The sequence below is a fragment of the Gossypium hirsutum genome, chromosome D05 (assembly GCF_007990345.1).
Source record: "Gossypium hirsutum isolate 1008001.06 chromosome D05, Gossypium_hirsutum_v2.1, whole genome shotgun sequence".
Taxonomy (NCBI): domain Eukaryota; kingdom Viridiplantae; phylum Streptophyta; class Magnoliopsida; order Malvales; family Malvaceae; genus Gossypium; species Gossypium hirsutum.
Genome location: NC_053441.1, coordinates 13,653,279 through 13,674,271, shown reverse-complemented (window position 1 = coordinate 13,674,271; position 20,993 = coordinate 13,653,279). Strand labels below are relative to the sequence as shown.

Sequence of the window (20,993 nt, the reverse complement as noted above, 5' to 3'; positions counted from 1 at the left end):
TGAAAGGTCAACTTTAAGAAAAATATTGCATTGCATTGGCTGTTTTCGCGTTTAGCGTTCAAAGTATTTGACTACTTTCGTACTCCAAATCCCACTTCATTAATCTAATCCTAAACTATGTTCCTTGTTCTGAAACAGTAAGGGAAAGAGAGAAGAAAGAGAAAACAACAGTGCAAGAGCCATATTAGTTGCTGAGAAGAAGACCGAATGGTTTTCCTTTTGCTTCAACCATGTTCTTCCCTAAACCCATCGCCTTTCTGCTATCGGTTCTTCTTTCTTTCATTTGGCTAAGAACAAACAAGCTTGATGCCGCTACGCTGCCTCAAAATGAAGGTAAATTTTATGTTTTCCTTTTTATGATACGAGAACGGTTGCAGATGGGGGATTTGAACCTTATGTAAGATGTCACCTCCCAAGACTTCATATGATGAATCAGGGATTGTGCCTTTTTCTTTTTTCGGATTTCTTTATTCTTGGATTTTATGCAGTAATAGTAATGTTCTTGTTGTATGACTTGTGGTTTTATTAGTGGATGTTCTCAACCGAATTGCCAAAACGATGGGAAGTAACGACCGGAATTTCGATGCCGGCAGTTGCAATGTCTCGGATAAAGTGGACTTGGGTGCCGAGAAAAACATTACCTGCACTTGCCAGAACGACACCTGCCACGTTACGCATATGTAAGTTTCCCGGAGGACAAAACAATTTATAAATGGGTGAAAAGAATAACTGATATTTGGGTTTGTTTTGGAGTGTTTAGAATATTCAAGCATCAGAACCTTCCAGGAGGACTTCCACCTGAACTTGTAAATCTTCCATATCTCAAAGTGATGTAGGCATCTCTGTTCTCTCTTTCTCAATTCTCTCTTAATTTTTGCTTATTAAGTGTGTTTAAGCGGCATATGCAGTGATTTTGCATATAACTATCTCAATGGGTCAATTCCACTTGAATGGGCTTCAATGCAACTTGAGTACATGTAAGGTTTTCTTTTTGGTGTACGATCAATCTTTGACTGAACAGAAAACTGAGTTATTATTCTCTTTTGGAGCTAACCAAGCCATCTTTCTCCAGCTTTGTCTTTGTTAATCGACTATCCGGGAGTATTCCAACTTATTTGGGGAACATTACCAGCCTTGCATACTTGTAAGTTTTGAAGTGCTTTTAATTTTACTGTATGTAGATGTTCCAAGATTGATTTCTTTTTAGTCCATCTTTTATAGTTTTCTGCTAAGCTTGTGAAGTTACATGCTTTTCGATCCCCCGGTACTCGAATTATTTAGGTTTCCTGGACAGTGAATAACATACATGTTTTAAACTGGTAAGAAAGATGTTGCACTTGTTTTTGAGTAATTTCATTGTATGAACTTTACAGAGACCTTGAAGCAAATCAATTTTCAGGACAAGTCCCTCCAGAGATTGGAAAGTTAGTTAACTTGAGAACTTTGTAAGGCATTTCATGTCTTGTATAAATTTTTTAATTTCCTGTAATAAGTAGCAACTTTTGATAGATGAAAGTTTATGACTATCTTTTCAGAAGATTATCTTACAACAGACTGACCGGAGATTTGCCGGTGCAACTTGCTGAACTGAAAAACTTGACTGACTTGTAAGGTTTTCGGCTTTTCGTCTGGTAGGATGCACGAAATGCTTGGTAGAAATTTAAGTATTGTAAAATTCTTATTCATAAAATGCAGTAGGATAAATGACAACAACTTTAATGGGAGTATACCAACTTTCTTTCAGAACTGGAAGAATCTTAGAAGGATACTTAGCCTACACTCTTTCTATACTTACCCTTCGAACTATCTTTGTCTCCATTAATTATAACTTCCAACTACGTTCCGATCGAATGAATCTACTTTCTCAACAATTTTTCTCTCTTTTGTACTACTCCCTTGTTGAGCACTGCATCAACAAATTGTTTTAATACTAAATACAATTTTTCATTCATTTCACGAGCTTTCTATTAAAGAAAATGAAGAGAATTTAAAGGAAGTTGCTTTCTTGCATTGGATGAAAAATTGAGGGATTAAAGCCATAAGCCAACCATTAAATTTTTCTTTGGCTTTTGGAAGGGTGTTTGAGTTCTGGGTTTACAAAGGAAGGAAAGAAGCTTCATGGAAATTTTTGAAGATGAGTTTCAGCAGTGAGCACTTTTTATCTGAAAAGCTCATGGATACGTATATTGCTTTAGGTGATTTAAATGGTGTAATCAAGGTTTTCGATGATATGCCAAAATGGAATGTTTTTTCTTGGAATAAAATGATTTCAGCTTCTTGAGTTTTCATAGTCTAGTGTGTGTCAAAGGGGCTTCATAGCATTCAATTTCAGCGCACTGTTTCTTTGATGAGAAGATGAAGCATGGGGAAGATGAAGAAGAAAGGGGAAGAGAGGAAAAGGATATATTTTAATATTAATATTATTTAATATTTAATATTCAATATTCAATATTCAATATTTAATTTATATTTATTATTATTATTCAAAATGTCAAGTGCCAATTTTTATACTATAATTTAGTTAATAAACAAATAATTGACCCAAGAGAAACATGGATAGAATTAAACCATAAGACACTAAATATTTTCTTTTTGAAACATACTAAAGATTTTTAAAATCTCAATTTCGACGCTAATTTATTACATAATAATCTCTTTTATTTAATATCAATATAAAAAATATAGATACCCGTATATAGAAACATGTATAATGAAAGCGTTGAAAATTAAACATTGGTTGATATTGTACAAATATGAGGTACTTCCGGATAGATCCATAACACAACAAGCTTGCTTGTGGCTTGAAAATGCGAAGGGTAAATAACGAATCTGTAAATAATGGCAAAAGCACCCAACCCAATTGCAACACCTCCTCATAATATTATCCATAATAGAACTAACACCGAAACGTGGTAATTTTTTTCATATGCTTTTTATGAAAGAAAGGTCAAACCTTTAATCGCATTGGTGGCTTTGGCGTTTACGTTCAAAGTATTTGACTGCTTTTGTACTCCAAATCCAACTTAATTAATAAATAATTAATCCTAAAGTAAGTTCCTTGTTCTGTTTGTCTTTTTGTCTGAAAAAAAAAAAACCAAAGGGAAAGAGATAAAGATCAGCCAGATTGATTGCTAAGAATACTGAACGGTTTTCCTTTGCTTCAAACATGTTCTTCTCTAAACCCATCGCCTTTCTGCTATCAGCTGTTCTTTCTTTCATTTTGTTAAACACAAACAAGCTTGATGCCGCTACGCTGCCTCAAGATGAGGGTATCTTTATGTTATGTTATTTATTTTTTAAAATACTAGGGATGGGGACTTATGCCTTTATTATTATTATTAGTGAATGTTCTTTCTTGTTTTATTAGTGAATGTTCTGAATCAAATTGCCAAAACGATGGGAGGTAACGACTGGAATTTCGATGCCGGCAGTTGTGTCTCGGAGAAAGTGAACACGGACACGGGTGCGGAGAAAAACGTTACCTGCACTTGCCAAAACGACACCTGCCACGTTACACATATGTAAGTTTCCCGGAAAATAAAACTAGAAAGAACCAAAAGAAAAGTGCAGAGGACAAAGCTACGTTGTAAACAAATTTTTTTTAAAAAGGCTCAAACGGCTGACATATGGGATTTGTTTTTGTGTTGTTTTAGAATATTCAAACTTCAGAGTCTTCCAGGAGTTCTTCCATCTGAACTTGTAAACCTTCCTTACCTCAAAGAGATGTAAGCATATCTCTGACTCTCTTTCTCAATGCTCTCTTCATTTTTGTTTATTCAATGTGTTTTACGCTTAAGTCTCTATTCGGCATATGTAGTGATTTTGCATACAACTATCTCAATGGGACAATCCCACCTGAATGGGCTTCAATGCAACTTGAGTTCATGTAAGTTATCGTCTCCTTGGTGTTTGATCAAATCTTTAACTGAAGAGAAAAACTGGGTAATGCTCATTTGGAGCTAACCAAGCAATATCTTTGTCCAGCTCTGTCTTCGGAAATCGACTATCGGGGAGCATTCCGACTTATTTGGGGAACATTACCAGTCTTACATACTTGTGAGTATTAAAGTACTTCAATTTATTGTAAATAGATGTTTCCTGGACAATGAAGAATGCAAATGTTTAAATTGGTAAGAGAGATGTTGCACTTATTTCAAGTAATTTCAATGTATGTACTTTACAGAGACCTTGAAGCAAATCAATTTTCAGGACAAGTCCCTCCAGAAATTGGAAAGTTAGTTAACTTGAGAACTCTGTAAGGAATTTTCATGACTTATATAATTTTCTAATTTTCCTGAGCTATACATTTGAAAACAGAAATAAGTAACATGTTTTTGATGGATAAAAGTTTATAATTATCATTGCAGGAGATTGTCTTCCAATGGACTAACCGGAAATTTGCCGGTTCAACTTGAAGCACTGAAAAACTTAACCGACTTGTAAGGCTTTTTGTTAACTTATACTAGTAGAATGTCAGAAAAAGCTTGGTTGAAATTTGGGTTGTAAAAGTTTTTTACGAATTGCAGTAGGATAAATGACAACAACTTTAATGGGAGCATACCGGCTTTCATTTGGAACTGGAAGAAACTCGAAAGATTGTAAGATCCTAAACCTTGGGAACGGCTACTCAATGGCTTTAAAGTCAAAAACTTGTATTCTCTTGAGCTGATTGTTTTTTACTTCAATTAAATGAACCAGAGAAATGCAGGCTAGTGGACTTGAAGGTCCCATTCCTTCATCCATCTCAGCTTTGGAAAACTTAGTAACTTTGTAAGTACTGAAAGCTTCTATGCAGAATATCATGGACTACTTTAATTGTTGCCAAACATTTTTGTTCTTTATGGTGTACTTACAGGATAATCAGTGATATAAACGGAGCAACTCAGCCTTTTCCTTATCTTTGGAACATGACAGCAATCAATCGGATGTACGTTCGCTGCTAATCTTATCTTTATGCAGGCATATGATATAAAGTTCTTTGATCGTTGTATCTAATATGGCTGCCCTTGGACATTGTAGAATATTGAAGAAATGCAACATTGTTGGGCAAATCCCACAAGAGATCTGGCAAATGAGTAAATTACGTGTTTTGTAAGTGTACAACATGATTCTTCAGTCCAAAAGAACAGTGAATTTGCTTCTTTTTTCCTCCCAAACATTTCGATTTTTCGTAGCATTATGAATTTTAATGAAGGAGAAAAGTTAGAAGACTATAGCGTGCAGATCTCTATGCTGCTATAACACATATGTTCTTGTCCCAAAGTTGCCATATTTTCATTTATGTTTTAAGTTTAAGCTTAAATAACACATATTTACTTGTAAATTTGGACAGGGACCTCAGTTTTAACCTGTTGAGTGGGCAACTTGTCGAAGTCACTCTCCCTAAAGATTTAAAATTCCTGTAAGTATTTCTTTTTTTCCGTTCTAGACAGAAAATCATGTAAGTAATGTAGTGACATTCGATATCTAACTGCAATGCTTGCAAAACTGGCTGATATGCTTGATATCAGCTATCTTACAGGCAATAATCTCAGTGGAAATATACCTGCATCAATCTTGTCGACAGGACTTCCAGTGTATGTACTTTCTGTTTGGATTGTCTGATTCGTATATTTGATTTAGGAATGTACATGTGAATTCTTAACATGCAGAGATTTCTGAGTAAACAGTTCTATTTCCTTCTTGCATTCAGGGACCTTTCCTACAATAACTTCACATGGCCAGGCCCCGATCAGCCTGCTTGTTTACGAAAATTGTTGGTTCTTTTTTCTTTTTCTTCGAGCAGAGTAAAAGCACTTTCTTTCTGTATGCTTTCCTGAGATGTAGGATTGCTGACTTGTACTGCATTATGCTTTTCAAATAGGGATAACATAAATTTGTTCCGCAGTTCTTCGACAGAATACGTGTAAGATTCAATTCTTGGGTTCTTGATAATTGACTGTCAATGCAAATCTCCATCTGTTTCTTGGGCACTGATTACGTTGAAATAGATGGATGTGAACTTTAAAATTTGATTTCCATGTTTTCCATATGAAACTAATATGAGTATTTATAGAATAATGATCCTACATAGCTTTCATTTGATTGCTAATCTATCCCTTAATTTGGTGTTTTTCTTTTTCATGACCTGACAGTAAAAGAGGAGTTATTCCATGCAGGAGCGATTTCAAATGTCAGAAATGTAAGTTCAGTGCAACAATTGCTTTGAAATCTAATTTTAATACTTACCTTAAAATCCAAGCTTTCCAATTCGCTAACTTGTTTTGACAATGTTCTCTCGAGCTGATATAAAAGTTCATATATATATAATCAGCAAGCTGTTTACACAAAAATGGTAATTTAATGGTTAAATTTTTGGCTTCTTTCTTTGAAGTTAAATGGTTATCTTGTCTCTGGCAGATTGGCATTCTATGTATATCAATTGTGGTGGAACTAATGATGTGAAAATGAATGGGACTATGTATGTGGGAGATGCAACTTCTGGTTTAGGTGGTGCTGCAACATTATATGGGAACAACGATAACTGGGGTTTTAGTAGCACTGGAGACTTCAGGGATGACAATGATGAACTGAATGCTGCATCACGTTATCTGGCGCAGTCTACAAGCATGTCTAACCAGTTGTATGCTACTGCGCGTCTATCTCCACTTTCAATTACTTATTTCCGATATTGTTTAGAGAATGGGAGCTATTCAGTGAGACTACACTTTGCCGAGATTGAAATCATTAATAGCACAAGATATGGAAGACTTGGCAGGCGCATTTTCAACATTTATATCCAGGTAATTTATCATCTTTGAGAAACTAGCTCCTTCAGAAAGAATTCTGACTATTGTACATGGTCATCAGAAGAATGGTGTTACACCATTCGGTCTCCATTGGTTGCTAAATAAATGTCACTGAATTATCATGTTCCAGGACCAGCTGGTGGAAGAAAACTTCAATATAGAAGCTGAAGCTGGTGGTATTCTTACTCCACTAACGAAACACTATAATGCCAATGTAACAAATGGTGAACTAGAGATCCACTTCTACTGGGCTGGAAAAGGTACTCAAGCAATTCCTAGTCGAGGAGTCCATGGCCCCCTCATATCAGCCATCTCAGTCGATCCCAGTATGTAGCCTTCTTCACCTTGTTTCTCATCCTTATCTGTACCATCCTTTGTGTTGCACAATCGACAACTAGTTTTGCTTTTACATATTTCAACCTTAACTTTGAATAGCACAATGGATTTCTTAGTCGAAATTTTTTGCAGATTTCAAACCCCAGCATAAGGAGAACAAAACAAAGACTGTGCCAATCATCATTGGTGTAGTGGGATCCTTTCTCGTGTTCTTGGCATCCGGTATTTTTATCTGGATATACTGTTTTAAAGCCAAGAGCCATAGAGAACAAGGTTTGGGTTGTTTCAGTTGTAGAAGTCAATGGTTTAGAAAAAACGATGCCAAAATCTTTTCTTTTATGCTATCTCAGATACGCAAACCATTCCTACTCGTTTAACCCATTTTTATATGTCCTACTTTTACAGATCTCAGGGGACTAGATTTGCAAACAGTTTCTTTCACCTTAAAGCAGATAAAGGCGGCTACTAACAATTTTGATTCTGGAAACAAGATTGGTGAAGGTGGATTTGGACCTGTTTACAAGGTATACAAGCGAAATACATGCCAGATGAACTTCATTTTCCTATTAAATTTTACTTTTAAAGGTTTGCTGAATTTCATGACTGGATGACAGGGTCAGCTAGCTGATGGAACTATAATCGCTGTCAAGCAGCTTTCTTCAAAGTCGAGTCAGGGAAATCGTGAATTCTTGAACGAGATGGGGATGATTTCATGTTTGCAGCACCCCAATCTTGTGAAACTTTATGGATGCTGTATCGAAGGGAATCAACTGTTGCTAGTGTATGAGTACTTGGAAAATAATAGCCTTTCTCGGGCTTTGTTTGGTAAGTTTAATGAACAATTTTCCCTAATTTGTTTCAATGTGTGGAAACATGCAACAAAGATTTTAACTCATGCAACATTTCACGGATGATCCTATTAAGGACCGGAATACTCTCGAATAAATCTAGATTGGCCTACCAGGCAGAAGATTTGTGTCGGAATAGCTAAAGGCATAGCGTTTCTCCATGAAGAGTCTAGACTCAAAATTGTCCACAGAGACATCAAAGGTACCAACGTTCTGCTTGATAGAGACCTTAATCCTAAAATATCTGACTTTGGGTTGGCCAAGCTTAGCGACGAGGATAAAACTCACATCAGCACACGAATTGCTGGGACAATGTAAGCCAACTCGCATCTTGCAATGATGTCTTAGCTGAAAAAACCTCCTTTGACCTTTAAATGTAAATTTACATTGCAAAAGTTAAAAATGCAGAGGATATATTGCACCAGAGTATGCACTGTGGGGTTACTTGACCTACAAGGCAGATGTTTATAGCTTCGGAATTGTGGCATTGGAGCTTGTTAGTGGCAAGCATAATATGAATTATGGAGCAGTGGACGAATACACTTGCCTTCTAGATTGGGTAATCATTAATACATACCTTATTTATACATGCATTTCCATTTCCTTAGGTCTTTATTAAATACTTCCTATGCTCTACTTTTCAACCCCTTCTGGTTTTATACCTTTTTGTAACCGCCTTTTTTTTCTTCTTTTGGTTGTATGCTTTGTGCTTAATGGCACGTTAAGCAAGCTCCACGTCGTCGAGAATTTCATGCATGTGTTTTTATGTCTTCTGCAGGCCTGTCATTTACAACAAAGTGGAAAGCTTTTGGAGTTGGTCGATGATAAGCTGGGATCCGACTATAACAAGTCGGAAGCAGAAAGGATGATTAAAGTAGCTCTCTTATGCACCAATGCTTCGCCCTCCCTGAGGCCGACAATGTCTGATGTGGTGGGAATGCTGGAAGGAACAATTACGATTCCCGATGTCATCCCTAATGCTAGTAGTTATAATGAAGATTTGAGGTTTAAAGCTATAAGAGATCATCGTAGCTATATGAGTAGTCAGGGGCACACATCAACACCTGCAGGATCTCTGTTCGAGTCTTCATCTACTTCAGCTCGTGACATCAATGAAACCAATGAGGCGTCATGTATTGAGGTTTAAAACCATGGAAAGCCAGAAATTTGTAGTACCTACTCATCTTCTTTAATTCATCCGATCGAGCCATAGAAATGCACAAAGATGTATAGCTTGTGACTTATCATACTGATTCATAAAATTAACCATTAATTTGATGCTGTAACTTTTATGGTTAACTGTTAATCTTAAACCATTAATCATATTAACCGAAACCATAAAAATTTTCAAACGGAACTCTATTTTTTTTTCAAAATCGTTTACTTGACAGAAATAATTTTAGTTTATTCATGTTGTTAACCAAATTAAAAAAAAAAAATTTTTTTGAGACTTGAGTGATAAAATGAAAAGAAAAAATGAAAAAGTCTAGAAAATAGAAAATGTACGTGTCAAGCAGTGCCAACTTAAAATTTGTTTTGAGTTTAAACATGGAAAGGGAAAAATGTAGGGCTTATTTCTTTTTATTTATTTTTTTAGTTTAAATATATATAAATCTATTATGATTTTAAGTCCATTATAATAATTTATATAAATCCAATCAATTTTAATTTCATTTTTTAATTTTTATATTTTGAGCTTACATAATATATTGGACCTATCTAATACATTAGGCTTATAATATTTCATTATTTATAATTTTGGTTAATTGGTTAATTTAGTTAATTACTCAGTTTTGAACTGAAATAACTGTTAACCAAAATTTCAAAAAATCATCTTCGATTAAATTAGAGTCGGCGATCGACTAATTAACCGAACTAATTTGATTCAATCGGTTAATTCGGTTCGTAGCTCTTTTAGTTGGTTGTTTTCGTTAATGAAATCTATTTTCCTTAAAAAAAATTAACACATAATTAATGTAAACACATATTTTAATCAATTGAAAATGTATGTTTAATCTTGAATTTAATGGAGCAGTGGTTAAAACTTTTATCATAAAGTTGTTTGATAAGGGTTTAAACAGTGTAATCTCATCTTCTACCCAGTATTTTATTAAAAAGATTGTAAGTTTAAATATTTACTTTTAGTTTTCTAAAAAATTTAATTTTAATATAAGGGTTAAATTAAAATTTTACTGAATTTACCGTCTCTAATGCCGCCCTTCATAATTTTTTTTAAATTTTCTTAAAAGATACATTTTTTATTCTCGTAATATATTTTTTATTGGTTAAAATGTATTTAAATTAATGTAATTTTCACATGTTTAGAATTTAATCTTCCTGATTCTAAGAATATAGCCTTGCTATTTTTTTTATTTGAATAGTGCTACTTTTTAGATTTATAAATTTAAAATTAATCCTGTTAAAATTATTATTTTTAGATATGTTGATTGATATTTTGAAAGGAAGTAAAATTCATTTTAATAATTATATAATAAAAAATAATATTTTAATGGACTTAAATTTGATTGATAAATCTTAGTGTTGTTAAAATTTATGTTATGTTTGGGTTTTGAAAATATTTTTTTATTATTTTTCATTTTTATTTTTAGAAAATAATTTATATTTTATATTTTTTAAAAATTAAAAAGCATATTTGGTAAATAAAAACAAAAATTTGTTTTCAATAATGAAAACATCTTTAGAAATTTTTTTTCTCTAATAGAAATAAGATAAATGCTTTTACATTTATATGGATTTGAAGTAAGGTATCAAATTTAATATTTAAAAATTTGTAAAAAGAATATTTTTGCATTTATATCGTTTTCACTTTTACAATGTATTTTTAGTAAAAACACTTAAAACAACTTTTTATTGTTTTTTAATTTTCAAATATTTACATTTCTATTTTTATTTTCCAAAAATTATTTTTAAATTTTTTAACTAATCATATTTTCTTCTATGTTTTCTATTTTTCAAGAAAATATAAATAAAAAGGACATCGATATTGTTAAACCAAACGACAATGGATTTTTAAAAAAACTAAAGATATTAAATTTCTTAAATTAAAATTAAAAATGTTAAATGTATAAAGAATAAATATTTTAACTTTTCTTTTTCTATAAAAAAAATCATATGTTAAAATTTTAGATCAAGAGGGATTACTTCAAGTATTAGTGTACGAGTTTTGCTCTTAGTGATAGATTTATTTATGGGTTAAGTTATTTGTTCAAACTCAGAGATTTGTTTAAAATTTGATAGAGTTTAGATAAATAAATTATGCGTGCCTGAAAAATGAGTTTGGATAAACAAATTAGACCCGTTTAAAACATGGTTCGAGCTTGGGCTTGAATATTCATAGTTGATCCCAATCTGGTTCGGCCCATTTATAAATTTTGTAATGTTTATATTATGTTACTTTTATATATTATGTAATTTATAACACATAAAAATTAAATATTATTAAATATTATGGGGTAAAGATTAAAAAATGGTAAGATAACTATATGTAAAATTTTAATAAATAATCTTCAAAAAACAATTTAGTAAATAAAAATATTTAAAATTATTAAATATTAAATTAAAAATAATATAAATATTTTTTAAATTTATTTAAATAATATGAGCAAATTTAAAATAGACTTGAACTAGTTATTTACTAGGTCTGGCCTATACTTGGACTTGATCTAACTCATGAACACCACTAGATAAGAAGGGTTATCCTTGATATTTTGGGTTAAAATTAGATTTTAATTTTTTGGAGTAAACTACACCAATTGTGAACTTTATTTAAAATTATGTTTCGGACACCCAACTTTTAAAACTTACGTAATAACTATTAACATTATCTAATTATTATATTTTAGCCACTCGTTTGTTATCTTCCAATGAAATGACAATCTAACACATTAATTTAAAAGGTTAATAGCCAATTTGATTAATAGCTATTAACTTTTGTTTTCTCCAAAACTTTTATTTCCTCTTAAATTCCAAAAAAAATTGTTTTCGAATTTATGTTTACTATTCATATTATTAAATTAAATTTTATATTTTGAACTATTTATATTATTAAGTTTTTTAATCATGTTAAATCTCTAAATTTCTATTAAAATTAAATTATTGACGATACTATAAAATATTTAAAAAATTAATTTGTATATAAAATATTAATAAATAAATTATAAGAATGAAAATTAATAATAAATTTATACGATAGATAAATTTAATTAGGATAAACAACTCTAATTAAAACTGAATAAAAACAACCAAAGTGATTTTTTAAATCGATTTATCACGATAAAATAAGATACCATGACGCCGCCCTGACTAAACCATACGGTTAAGGTGGGGTAGGCTAAAGAAATCATGGAGACCAAAAGCAAAAAAAGAGTACCATGGCCGCTCTACATCAAAAGCTAGGTTTTTATAAGAAAAAAGTTTTGTGGAAGAAGATTGCTTCATTTCACTAAGAAAAACATGGGAGGCGCCGTCAACTGTCCTTCAGTCATGAATATACTCTTTGGGTACATAATTCTTACAGTCTTCTTGGTGCTGGTTTGCATGGAACCAAACCAAGTTGAAGCCCGAGTAGAGCCACCCTATCCTCCAGATTATGAACGTAAGTTAGTACTCAACTTTGCAATTTCTTTCTTCGTGTAAAAGATGAGCATTGTTTCTTTACTAGCTGGTTGTGAAAATTTCCGGTTCATGTTTTTGCAGTTTACTCTCTTCCATTTCACCTTTTTTTTTCTATTGTTTCTTTAACTAATCTGCATTAAACAGTACTCTGCAGGTCCGATTCACTTGGGTATATACTTGGGTGTTTATATGTCTTAAGAACTCACCCAAAAATTATTCCAGGAATTTTCTTGTGAATGTGTTTTAATCCAACTCAGCTTCCTTCAATGGCTTCTCGAATTTATTTTATTATTTTTGCAGTAAAAGCTCTTCATGAGATAGCGGCAGAACTTGGAAAGAAGGATTGGAATTTCAGTGAGAATCCTTGCAACAATAAGTCAAGCTGGTTTACTCCACCGCCGACACATGGGTCTCAGGCTATCAACAACAGTACTGTTACCTGCAATTGCTCCTTCACCAACGGTGAATGTCATATTGTAGTCATGTATGTCTTACTGGTCTTAAGAATTTGATGCTTTTTCTAATTTCTTAGTCATAGACCCACTCCTCTTTCTTTTTTTATTTTCATCATGTTAGCTTTGATTTCTATACCAGTGATTTGCTTGAATTCCCCAAAGTTGATTTTAGCAATATGAAATCAATACCTGAGGCAAATAGAGTAAGGGTGTGCCTCATTCAAGATGAATCTCTGTATGGCTATGGCTTCGTATTCAAATGCAAATTTATCCCAACTAATCATCTAAGTGATTATATAATATGAATGAAGTCATTTTTTTATCACTGAAGAGCTTTTTGAATCTCTTAACTATTTTCTGAGAGAACATATTTTTGGAAATTTTCAACTGGACATGCTTCTAAAAGGCTTTGTATTCATTGGAAAAGCTATCTTGTAGGGCAGGATCTTGATGGTGTTCTTCCACCCTCACTTTCGAAGCTATTATATATTAAAACAGTGTAAGAAGTAGGTTACAATTGATGATTTTACTCTTTAACTAGCAAATAAGCTTCTATCCATTCTAAAACTCTTTTTCTGTTGCTTTTAGAGTACTCCATAGGAACTATCTTAAGGGTATAATACCACATGAATGGGCTGCTCTGAAGTTGGAGACATTGTAAGCTACTAGCTCATTTCATGTTTATCCTGTTTACAAGAAGCTTATTTTCGTTCAACTGATAGGAATGAATACATTTCAGGTCTGTTGCTATGAACCACATAACGGGGCCAATTCCAGGCTATTTAGGAAACATAACGACTCTAAAATATCTGTATGCCACGGTTGCCTATGTTTTATTTTGTATTATCTCTTCCCTTTTTTCCTTAAAAGCAAGACAATGTTTCTTATTAGTGTTACTTTTACAGGAGCCTCGAAAACAACCAGTTTTCTGGAACTATTCCTCCTGAGTTTGGGAGATTGGTTAAACTGGAAAATCTGTTAGCTTTTTTTTCCCTATTAGATTTCATGCACGATCTATCAGTCTACTTCTCTTCCAAATATGTAGCATAGCATAGTTGGCTTGATTTTGCCTCTTCCTTGAATGCAGTATTCTTAATGCTAACTATCTCACTGGAAAGTTCCCCTCGTCCCTTGCTAATCTGTCCAATCTAAAAGAACTGTAAGTGTTTTCAACACGATCTAGAGTTCTACTGTTAAAAAGGCTAGATTTGTTTAGTACCCCTGCTTTTATATGAGGCTCATGCAGAAGGATTAGCAGTAACAATTTCACTGGAAAGATACCCAACATTTTTCAAAGTTGGAAGCAACTTGAGAAATTGTAAGCATCTTTCTGTCTCCACTACTTATCTAGAGCGCCTCATTGGAAGTTTTGGTGACGATTATTTTACAAAATCTAATTCTTTTGCTGACAGAGAGATTCAAGCTAGTGGTTTTGAAGGGCCAATTCCTTCAAGCTTAGCACTCTTGCATAACTTAGTGGAACTGTTAGTTTGTCTTAATCCCTTAAGATTTTGTTGCTCTTCATTTGTATTAATGATTTAACATAATCTGGGTTCATTCCAATTTAGATGCTAAAATTATTGCATCGTAGGCTTCTCTTTTAACTATTCTTTATGGTGCAATATAAACCAGAAGGATCAGCGACTTACCTGGAGAGGGTTCAAAGTTTCCGAACTTAAAAAATATGAAAAACATGTACAGATTGTAAGTCATTCCCAGGCTTGCAAAATTATTTAAGGTCATCTTAATCCCCATTTGTTATAATTGTGCTGACAATTATCTGGAACAATAATGCAGGATGTTGCGTAGCTGCAACGTATCTGGAACAATACCTGATTACATATGGGAATTTCCACAAGTGCAAATTTTGTAATTCTGCTGTTCGTTCACCTTAATTTTCAGTATTTATGCCACTACTCTAAATACCATTTTTCTTTCTTTTCTTGTGGGCTTTAATAATTTTGTCATACTTCAATCTTCAATGCTTGGATTTGGTACACTTATCATTATTATTGTGCAACCTTAGTTAAAAGAAGTTTTGCTTGACTGTTTATGACTATTTCCAGGGCTAAACCTGATCTTAGATACAAGTTTGTGCGGCAAAGTGTTGTAGTTGGCTATTGTTTATGCATTTTGATAAGTTTTCATTGTCTCATTGCTTTTGAAGAATTTTACACAATATTTTCCCAGAAGCTTATTTGGTGAAAATAATCATATAATTTACTGAAAATATTCCGATTTTGCTTGCTGCAACCAATTGCCAAGAACTTGAGATGGTAAAATAGGTAAGTGTATTGCTGTATTGTTTTATCTAATTTGACTAGTAATCACACAATCCATTGGCCGGCAAAGGTCATTCACCACTTCCTTGTGCCGCATCATGCCAGCATCGTGCTCATAAGCTGGTATTGTACTCTTTGCTTGTCTACCGGCTTCGCAAGTATTTGTCACTCTAAAGTGTGCCTCTCCAGGTTCCAACCTAAGGACCTCCTCATATAAGAGCCAATTTTACAACTATGGTACCATTTGATTTGTGAAAAGGAGGTTTTGGTTTGGACCTAGCAAGATGCACCTTAGGTTGACAAGTGGAGCCGATGGGTATCCAAAGAGGACAATACTGGCCTATGGGCACAATGCCGGTACGGCATGGACTAGGAAAGTGGTAATACCTTGCCGGTTGGCAGGTTGTGACATCAACATTTGATATGTTTGCATGTATTTTCTGGATTTCAGTTTTCAATTAGCCTATCATTTCAAGATTATATTTGTATAGCTATGAAATAGCTGATTTGTCTATTTCTTGCAGAGATCTTAGCTTCAACAAATTGGAAGGTAACATTTCAGATTCTGAAAGCCCTACAGAAACACAATACATGTGAGTGCTATGAATTCTTGAGTTGCATTCATCCAAACCCAAATTAACCAATATGAAGAATACTATGCATAGAATGCTATTGAAATGATAATCTAGTTTTTTGGTCTTTTAAGTCTATTTATTAGATAAGAAAATCAGTAGTTAATCAAAAGTTCCAAGTTTGTTGGATTTTTTTTTCTTATGGTAATACAGAACATTTTCATTTGTTTTATATTATCTGAACAGTGCACATGGTGCAAAATCATGGATGAAATCAAAATAAAACTAGCTTACTGATACCTTCACAACTTCAGAATCAGGAAGGGAAGGATTAATCCTCATGCATTAATATCCTCATATAAGTTCTAAATTTGGTTGAACTTAGTTCACTTCTAAGTTTTTTGATTATATCTTTCCAATATAGTTCCAGCAGAAGTGCTTAACTGTGGTGTGCTCCTTACTGATTAGGTACCTGACAAAAAACTCTCTTGCTGGCCACATTCCAGAATGGATGAGTATTAGAGATAGCCGCTAGTATGTCTACTATCCTCCTTTTATCATCATCATCATCATTATTATTATTATTATTATTATTATTATTATTATTATTATTTCTTCTTAGCCATGATTATCCGTTTATTTTCTTCATTTTGTTAAACTTAATTGACTCTACAAAGAATATTCATAGGATTTTCTTTTTTGACAGTCTTAAGTATATACTTCCAAAATACCTATTTGTCTACAAACAATGCAAAAATAGACCAAATTACCCATTTTGTAGTTTCTTAAAAGTACCATTCCTGGTAACTTATACGGCTTATAATATTGTTAGTTTTTACTCAAAATTAATGTACCTTAATTATTTCAAGTCTAGTTATTTATAATATAGTATACAATTTTTGCAGCCAGATAGATCTTTCTTATAACAATTTTTCTGAAAGCCATCAGTCGCTTTCTTGTCGGGAAAATCTGTAAGAAAGACTTCCTCTTAACTTGGCTTCCTATGCTGTGTACATATTACTTCTCTGATTTTCTGTAAGATGTTTTCAAATATTAACCTGATTGGTCTATTTCTTCATCAGAAATTTGTTCCAAAGCTTTTCAGGAGGCAAAAACTTGTAAGTTTTTATCTTATTGAGCAAAAAAGTTACGACGCTTTTTTTTTAAAATCTCATTTTATTTCCTTTTGATCACCCTTCAACAAGACTGATGCTTCTTTGTCATACTACTGTCATGTAGAGGGCCAGATAACTGCCTGAAGAACTTGCCTTGTTCGAAAGGTAATTCCTTTGCATTTTAATGCAAATCTGTGTACTCTAGAAACATGTTCCACAGTGAGGTTTTCTCATACTCAACACGAAATGTATTTTCTTTTTTCATTCTTTATAGATTGGTATTCAGTAAATATAAATTGTGGTGGAGGAGCAACAACTATTAATGGAGTCGACTATGAGGCGGACGAAGATTTAGGAGGTCCAGCAAAATATTTTCCCCTCGGAGAGACTTGGGAAACTAGTAGCACTGGGCTTTTCTGGGATATCGATGTTACTTCAAGGGACTTTATAGCACAAAACGTTTCCATTCTCAGAATAAAGAACTCCGAATTATACACAAGAGCACGCCTCTCTCCTCTTTCTCTGACATATTACTTCCGTTGCTTAGCAAATGGAAATTATACGGTTACACTTCACTTTGCAGAGATAGTTATCAGAGACAATAGATCCTATCAAAGTCTTGGAAGGAGGATATTTGATGTTTATGTCCAGGTAGTTCATCATGTTAATATGTAGCTTAATTTGCATGTTATTGAAGCCAGTTTTGATTGAATAAGCTTGCTGCAGGAGAAACTTGAGTTAAAAGATTTCAATATTAAAAATGAGGAAAAGGGGGTTGATAAAGCAGTCATAAGGAAATTTAAAACTGTTGTGAGGAACAAAACTTTGACAATACGCTTTCACTGGGCTGGGAAGGGGACTACTGCAATCCCAAGAAGAGGAACATATGGTCCCTTGATATCAGCTATCTCAGTAGACTCTGGTAAGATCTATAATTAAAATAGCCATTCGTTCTTCTCATGTGCTTACTCAATCTCCCAGTTATATTTGGGATTTTCTTTTCTTAATTGTCAAATTTGTTTAATTCAAAGTGGATTAACATGTAAATGACGTGAAGCAATAATGGAGTTTCCCTTAACCTATTGTCTGCATGGTATAGATTCTTGGTAGCTGACTCTAGTAGAACTTTACTGTAAACTGACACAGCAACATAAGACCCACTTTATGTGCCTAAATTTTCTCAAAAGGAAATTTTAAGCATCTGATACTGTCTTAAGTACTTATATTTTCAGATAAGTCTTAACATTTTTACTGCCATATGATATGCACATGCAGTGTTACTTCAGGAGATGAAGTTTGAGAATAACTGTTAGTACCTTTTCTTCCCTTTTGTTGGTAGATCACAAGCCTCAAGTTCTCAATGCATGGGAAAAGAATTTGAAGTTTGTAGTGGGAGCTGTTGTTTCTGTTCTGTGCCTGATTTTGGTAATCTTAGGTATTCTATGGTGGAAAGGCTATTTTCGATCCAAGCCATCAAGGGAACAAGGTACTCTAACAAACTTGAATCTACAATTTTATACTTCAAGATAATTTCTCTAGGATGTTCTATTTGAACGTATGCATGTTTTTCAAGCTTATTGAATGTGTAATTCAATTGGTTCCCTCAATCTTGTCCAAGTCTTGAGGGGGTTAGATCTGCAGACTGGCTTTTTTACCTTTATACAAATGAAAGCTGCTACGAACTACTTTGACGCTGCAAATAAAATTGGAGAAGGTGGTTTTGGAGCTGTCTACAAGGTACCTGCATAACGTGCTTTTTGTTTACTGAATTTATGATGTTTCGGAGTATGTGTTATGTGATGAAATATATAACAAAAATTCTATGTTATACCTCTGCTGTAGGGTGTATTGCTTGATGGCACCATAATTGCGATTAAAAAACTTTCTTCAAAATCAAGACAAGGAGACCGAGAATTTCTGAATGAACTAGGCATGATTTCAGGATTACAACACCCGAATGTTGTTAGATTGTATGGATGTTGCGTTGAGGGAACTCAGCTGTTATTGGTATATGAATACATGGAAAATAATAGCCTTGCACATGCTTTATTCGGTAAGCTTAATGTCCTAAACCTCTTTTATTCCCCCTTTCTTTGATGGTTCTGTGATTGGAACCACATTGAGCGAGTGTCCTTGTCCTCCTTTGGACGCTTCCATGTCCCCACAAGCAAAGAAAATGTTGATATTGATTTTATAAAAGTTAAAGAGAGAAAAGATCTCAACACTCTGTACCGACAATTGTTTGATGAATTGAATTTCACTGGATTGGCCGGTGTCAATGAGTAGGTCCTCAAGAAAGCCGGCTGATATTGGACTGGCCTAGTAGGCAGAAAATTTGTCTTGACATAGCAAAAGGTCTAGCTTTCCTGCACGAAGAATCGAGTTTAACAATTGTACATCGAGACATCAAATCTACCAATGTGCTACTTGATAGCAATCTCAATGCTAAGATCTCCGACTTCGGTTTGGCCAAGTTTGATGAAGGGGAAAACACCCATATTAGCACCAGAATTGCTGGAACTATGTGAGCGACCTCCCCTCTGTTTTCATCTGCTGATCATCATTGCATGTTTTAGTTGAATCAAACAAAACAATAGATTTGTCAAGCTGCTACCATCATAGACAAAATATTACGTACTGCAAATTGAATGATGCATCAATATTTAAACTATAAAGCAGTAAAAATGAGATCAAAGCCTCCAACCTTGCTTATGGAAAGGTGAACAAAGTTGATATGCATGAGAATGTTGTGCTTAAAGCTCCAATTTTTGCAGAGGATACATGGCCCCAGAATATGCATTATGGGGCTATCTGACCTACAAGGCAGATGTTTATAGTTTCGGGATTGTTGCATTAGAGATTGTTGCCGGGAAGAACAATACAAAATATCGACCAGAAGGCGATTATGTATGCCTTCAAGATCGGGTAAGATATAATCCATGTTTCAAGTTATAATATGAGAATATCATCATAGAAACATCCATGCATTGTAACTGATTGGTGCATTGAACTTCTGCAAAGTCATTAATGCCTTACTCATGTTAATTTAGTTAATGTTGAAGTTCCATTATGTCATCAATGTATTTCAGGCTCTAGTTTTGCAACAAAAGGGAAACTTAATGGAGCTGGTGGATCCAAGGTTGGGGAAGGAGTTCAATGAAGAAGAGGCAATTAGGATGGCAAAGGTTGCTTTATTGTGCACTAATTCATCCCCAGCACTTAGACCGACCATGTCTGAAGTAGTAAACATGCTTGAAGGTCGAGCCCTTGTTCCTAAATTAATTATGGACCCAAGTATCTTTGCTGATGAGTCGAGATTTGGAGTACTAAAAGACCAATTTAACCAAATGCAGTCTCGGAAGAGTAGTGAAATCACCCCGATTACTCAATCATCAATATATTCAAGTTCAACAGCATGGTCTGGTTCCTCCTCAACTTCTGTTCAACATCCATGAAATTCAAAGCAAAGTTGATTGATATTATTGTAATGTAAAAATATAGAAATTGTTTAGGCCACTTGGTTGATCACACCCTAGTAAAGTAAACGGTACAAGCACCGATTACTATTAAATTACTCGACCTTTTATGATTACTACGGTCTTGATGTTGTACACTTTTGTGTGCATACTTTCAAAATTCGCTTGCACTAAAAACCCCCTTTTCTGTCATCTATGTAAAAATTCCTCTCTCGAAGGGTTAAATGATTTTTAAATGATAGTCCCTATAAATAAACAATCCATGATCAATTAGTCAACTTGTGAAAGATTATCCTTTTATTATAAAGATGAATAGTTAAAAGTTTATCCCTTAAATCACGACAATTTTATTACCAAATAACTCAAATTTTTATACTAGGAAAACAAAAATCCCACTAACTCGTGTAGGATACTTTGAGTAAGTGTGATATCACTAAATGGATTTTTTAAAATATAAAAAGTATTGAAATTTATAAAGAAAAACTT

At 33.5% G+C, this 20,993-nt stretch overlaps 3 protein-coding genes across 8 annotated transcripts; all 3 read left to right on the top strand.

Annotated features, from left to right (window-relative positions):
• Window positions 1-230: 230 nt before the first annotated feature.
• LOC107902686 (probable LRR receptor-like serine/threonine-protein kinase RFK1) lies at window positions 231-1,911 on the top strand. The gene is made up of 7 exons (XM_041092652.1): window positions 231-333; window positions 655-832; window positions 909-977; window positions 1,031-1,144; window positions 1,374-1,445; window positions 1,536-1,607; window positions 1,696-1,911. Exons 1-7 carry the CDS (start codon window positions 231-233, stop codon window positions 1,820-1,822), a joined length of 735 nt encoding a protein of 244 aa, XP_040948586.1. The 3' UTR covers window positions 1,823-1,911.
• Window positions 1,912-3,030: 1,119 nt separating this feature from the next.
• LOC107905834 (probable LRR receptor-like serine/threonine-protein kinase RFK1) lies at window positions 3,031-9,258 on the top strand. Its single transcript, XM_016832606.2, has 24 exons — window positions 3,031-3,269; window positions 3,368-3,521; window positions 3,654-3,725; window positions 3,818-3,886; window positions 3,985-4,056; window positions 4,184-4,255; window positions 4,368-4,439; window positions 4,527-4,598; window positions 4,699-4,770; window positions 4,856-4,927; window positions 5,020-5,091; window positions 5,333-5,401; window positions 5,511-5,576; window positions 5,693-5,755; window positions 5,864-5,905; window positions 6,135-6,181; window positions 6,400-6,782; window positions 6,919-7,114; window positions 7,257-7,397; window positions 7,530-7,648; window positions 7,739-7,949; window positions 8,049-8,286; window positions 8,381-8,531; window positions 8,751-9,258. Exons 1-24 carry the CDS (start codon window positions 3,167-3,169, stop codon window positions 9,117-9,119), a joined length of 2,997 nt encoding a protein of 998 aa, XP_016688095.1. The 5' UTR covers window positions 3,031-3,166; the 3' UTR covers window positions 9,120-9,258.
• Window positions 9,259-12,293: 3,035 nt separating this feature from the next.
• LOC107905833 (probable leucine-rich repeat receptor-like serine/threonine-protein kinase At3g14840) lies at window positions 12,294-20,623 on the top strand. Of its 6 annotated transcripts, none has more exons than XM_016832601.2 (24): window positions 12,294-12,587; window positions 12,908-13,091; window positions 13,490-13,561; window positions 13,651-13,719; window positions 13,802-13,873; window positions 13,968-14,039; window positions 14,150-14,221; window positions 14,309-14,380; window positions 14,475-14,546; window positions 14,698-14,766; window positions 14,860-14,931; window positions 15,869-15,937; window positions 16,385-16,450; window positions 16,822-16,887; window positions 16,999-17,034; window positions 17,156-17,196; window positions 17,306-17,682; window positions 17,758-17,953; window positions 18,371-18,517; window positions 18,650-18,768; window positions 18,874-19,084; window positions 19,318-19,555; window positions 19,806-19,956; window positions 20,121-20,623. In XM_016832601.2, exons 1-24 carry the CDS (start codon window positions 12,446-12,448, stop codon window positions 20,484-20,486), a joined length of 3,051 nt encoding a protein of 1,016 aa, XP_016688090.2. In that variant the 5' UTR covers window positions 12,294-12,445; the 3' UTR covers window positions 20,487-20,623. The 6 variants fall into 6 exon arrangements, with proteins under 6 accessions (XP_016688090.2, XP_016688089.2, XP_040949787.1 ...); XM_016832600.2 differs by having other exon boundaries at window positions 14,695-14,766; XM_041093853.1 differs by lacking the exon at window positions 20,121-20,623 and having other exon boundaries at window positions 14,695-14,766; window positions 19,711-19,912.
• Window positions 20,624-20,993: the final 370 nt, after the last annotated feature.

What these genes read in the sequence shown, in the direction of transcription:
- LOC107905834 (XM_016832606.2), top strand. Translation starts at nt 3,167, where the DNA reads ATGTTCTTCTCTAAACCCATCGCCTTTCTGCTATCAGCTGTTCTTTCT. An exon ending in TTGGAAAACTTAGTAACTTT is followed by an intron (nt 4,771 to 4,855) that starts GTAAGTACTGAA and finishes GTGTACTTACAG; the next exon opens with GATAATCAGTGATATAAACG. An exon ending in CAAGAGCCATAGAGAACAAG is followed by an intron (nt 7,398 to 7,529) that starts GTTTGGGTTGTT and finishes CTACTTTTACAG; the next exon opens with ATCTCAGGGGACTAGATTTG.
- LOC107902686 (XM_041092652.1), top strand. Translation starts at nt 231, where the DNA reads ATGTTCTTCCCTAAACCCATCGCCTTTCTGCTATCGGTTCTTCTTTCT. An exon ending in TCAATGCAACTTGAGTACAT is followed by an intron (nt 978 to 1,030) that starts GTAAGGTTTTCT and finishes CAGAAAACTGAG; the next exon opens with TTATTATTCTCTTTTGGAGC. An exon ending in ATTACCAGCCTTGCATACTT is followed by an intron (nt 1,145 to 1,373) that starts GTAAGTTTTGAA and finishes TGAACTTTACAG; the next exon opens with AGACCTTGAAGCAAATCAAT.
- LOC107905833 (XM_016832600.2), top strand. Translation starts at nt 12,446, where the DNA reads ATGGGAGGCGCCGTCAACTGTCCTTCAGTCATGAATATACTCTTTGGG. An exon ending in TGGAAGCAACTTGAGAAATT is followed by an intron (nt 14,381 to 14,474) that starts GTAAGCATCTTT and finishes TTTTGCTGACAG; the next exon opens with AGAGATTCAAGCTAGTGGTT. An exon ending in AGTATTAGAGATAGCCGCTA is followed by an intron (nt 16,451 to 16,821) that starts GTATGTCTACTA and finishes CAATTTTTGCAG; the next exon opens with CCAGATAGATCTTTCTTATA.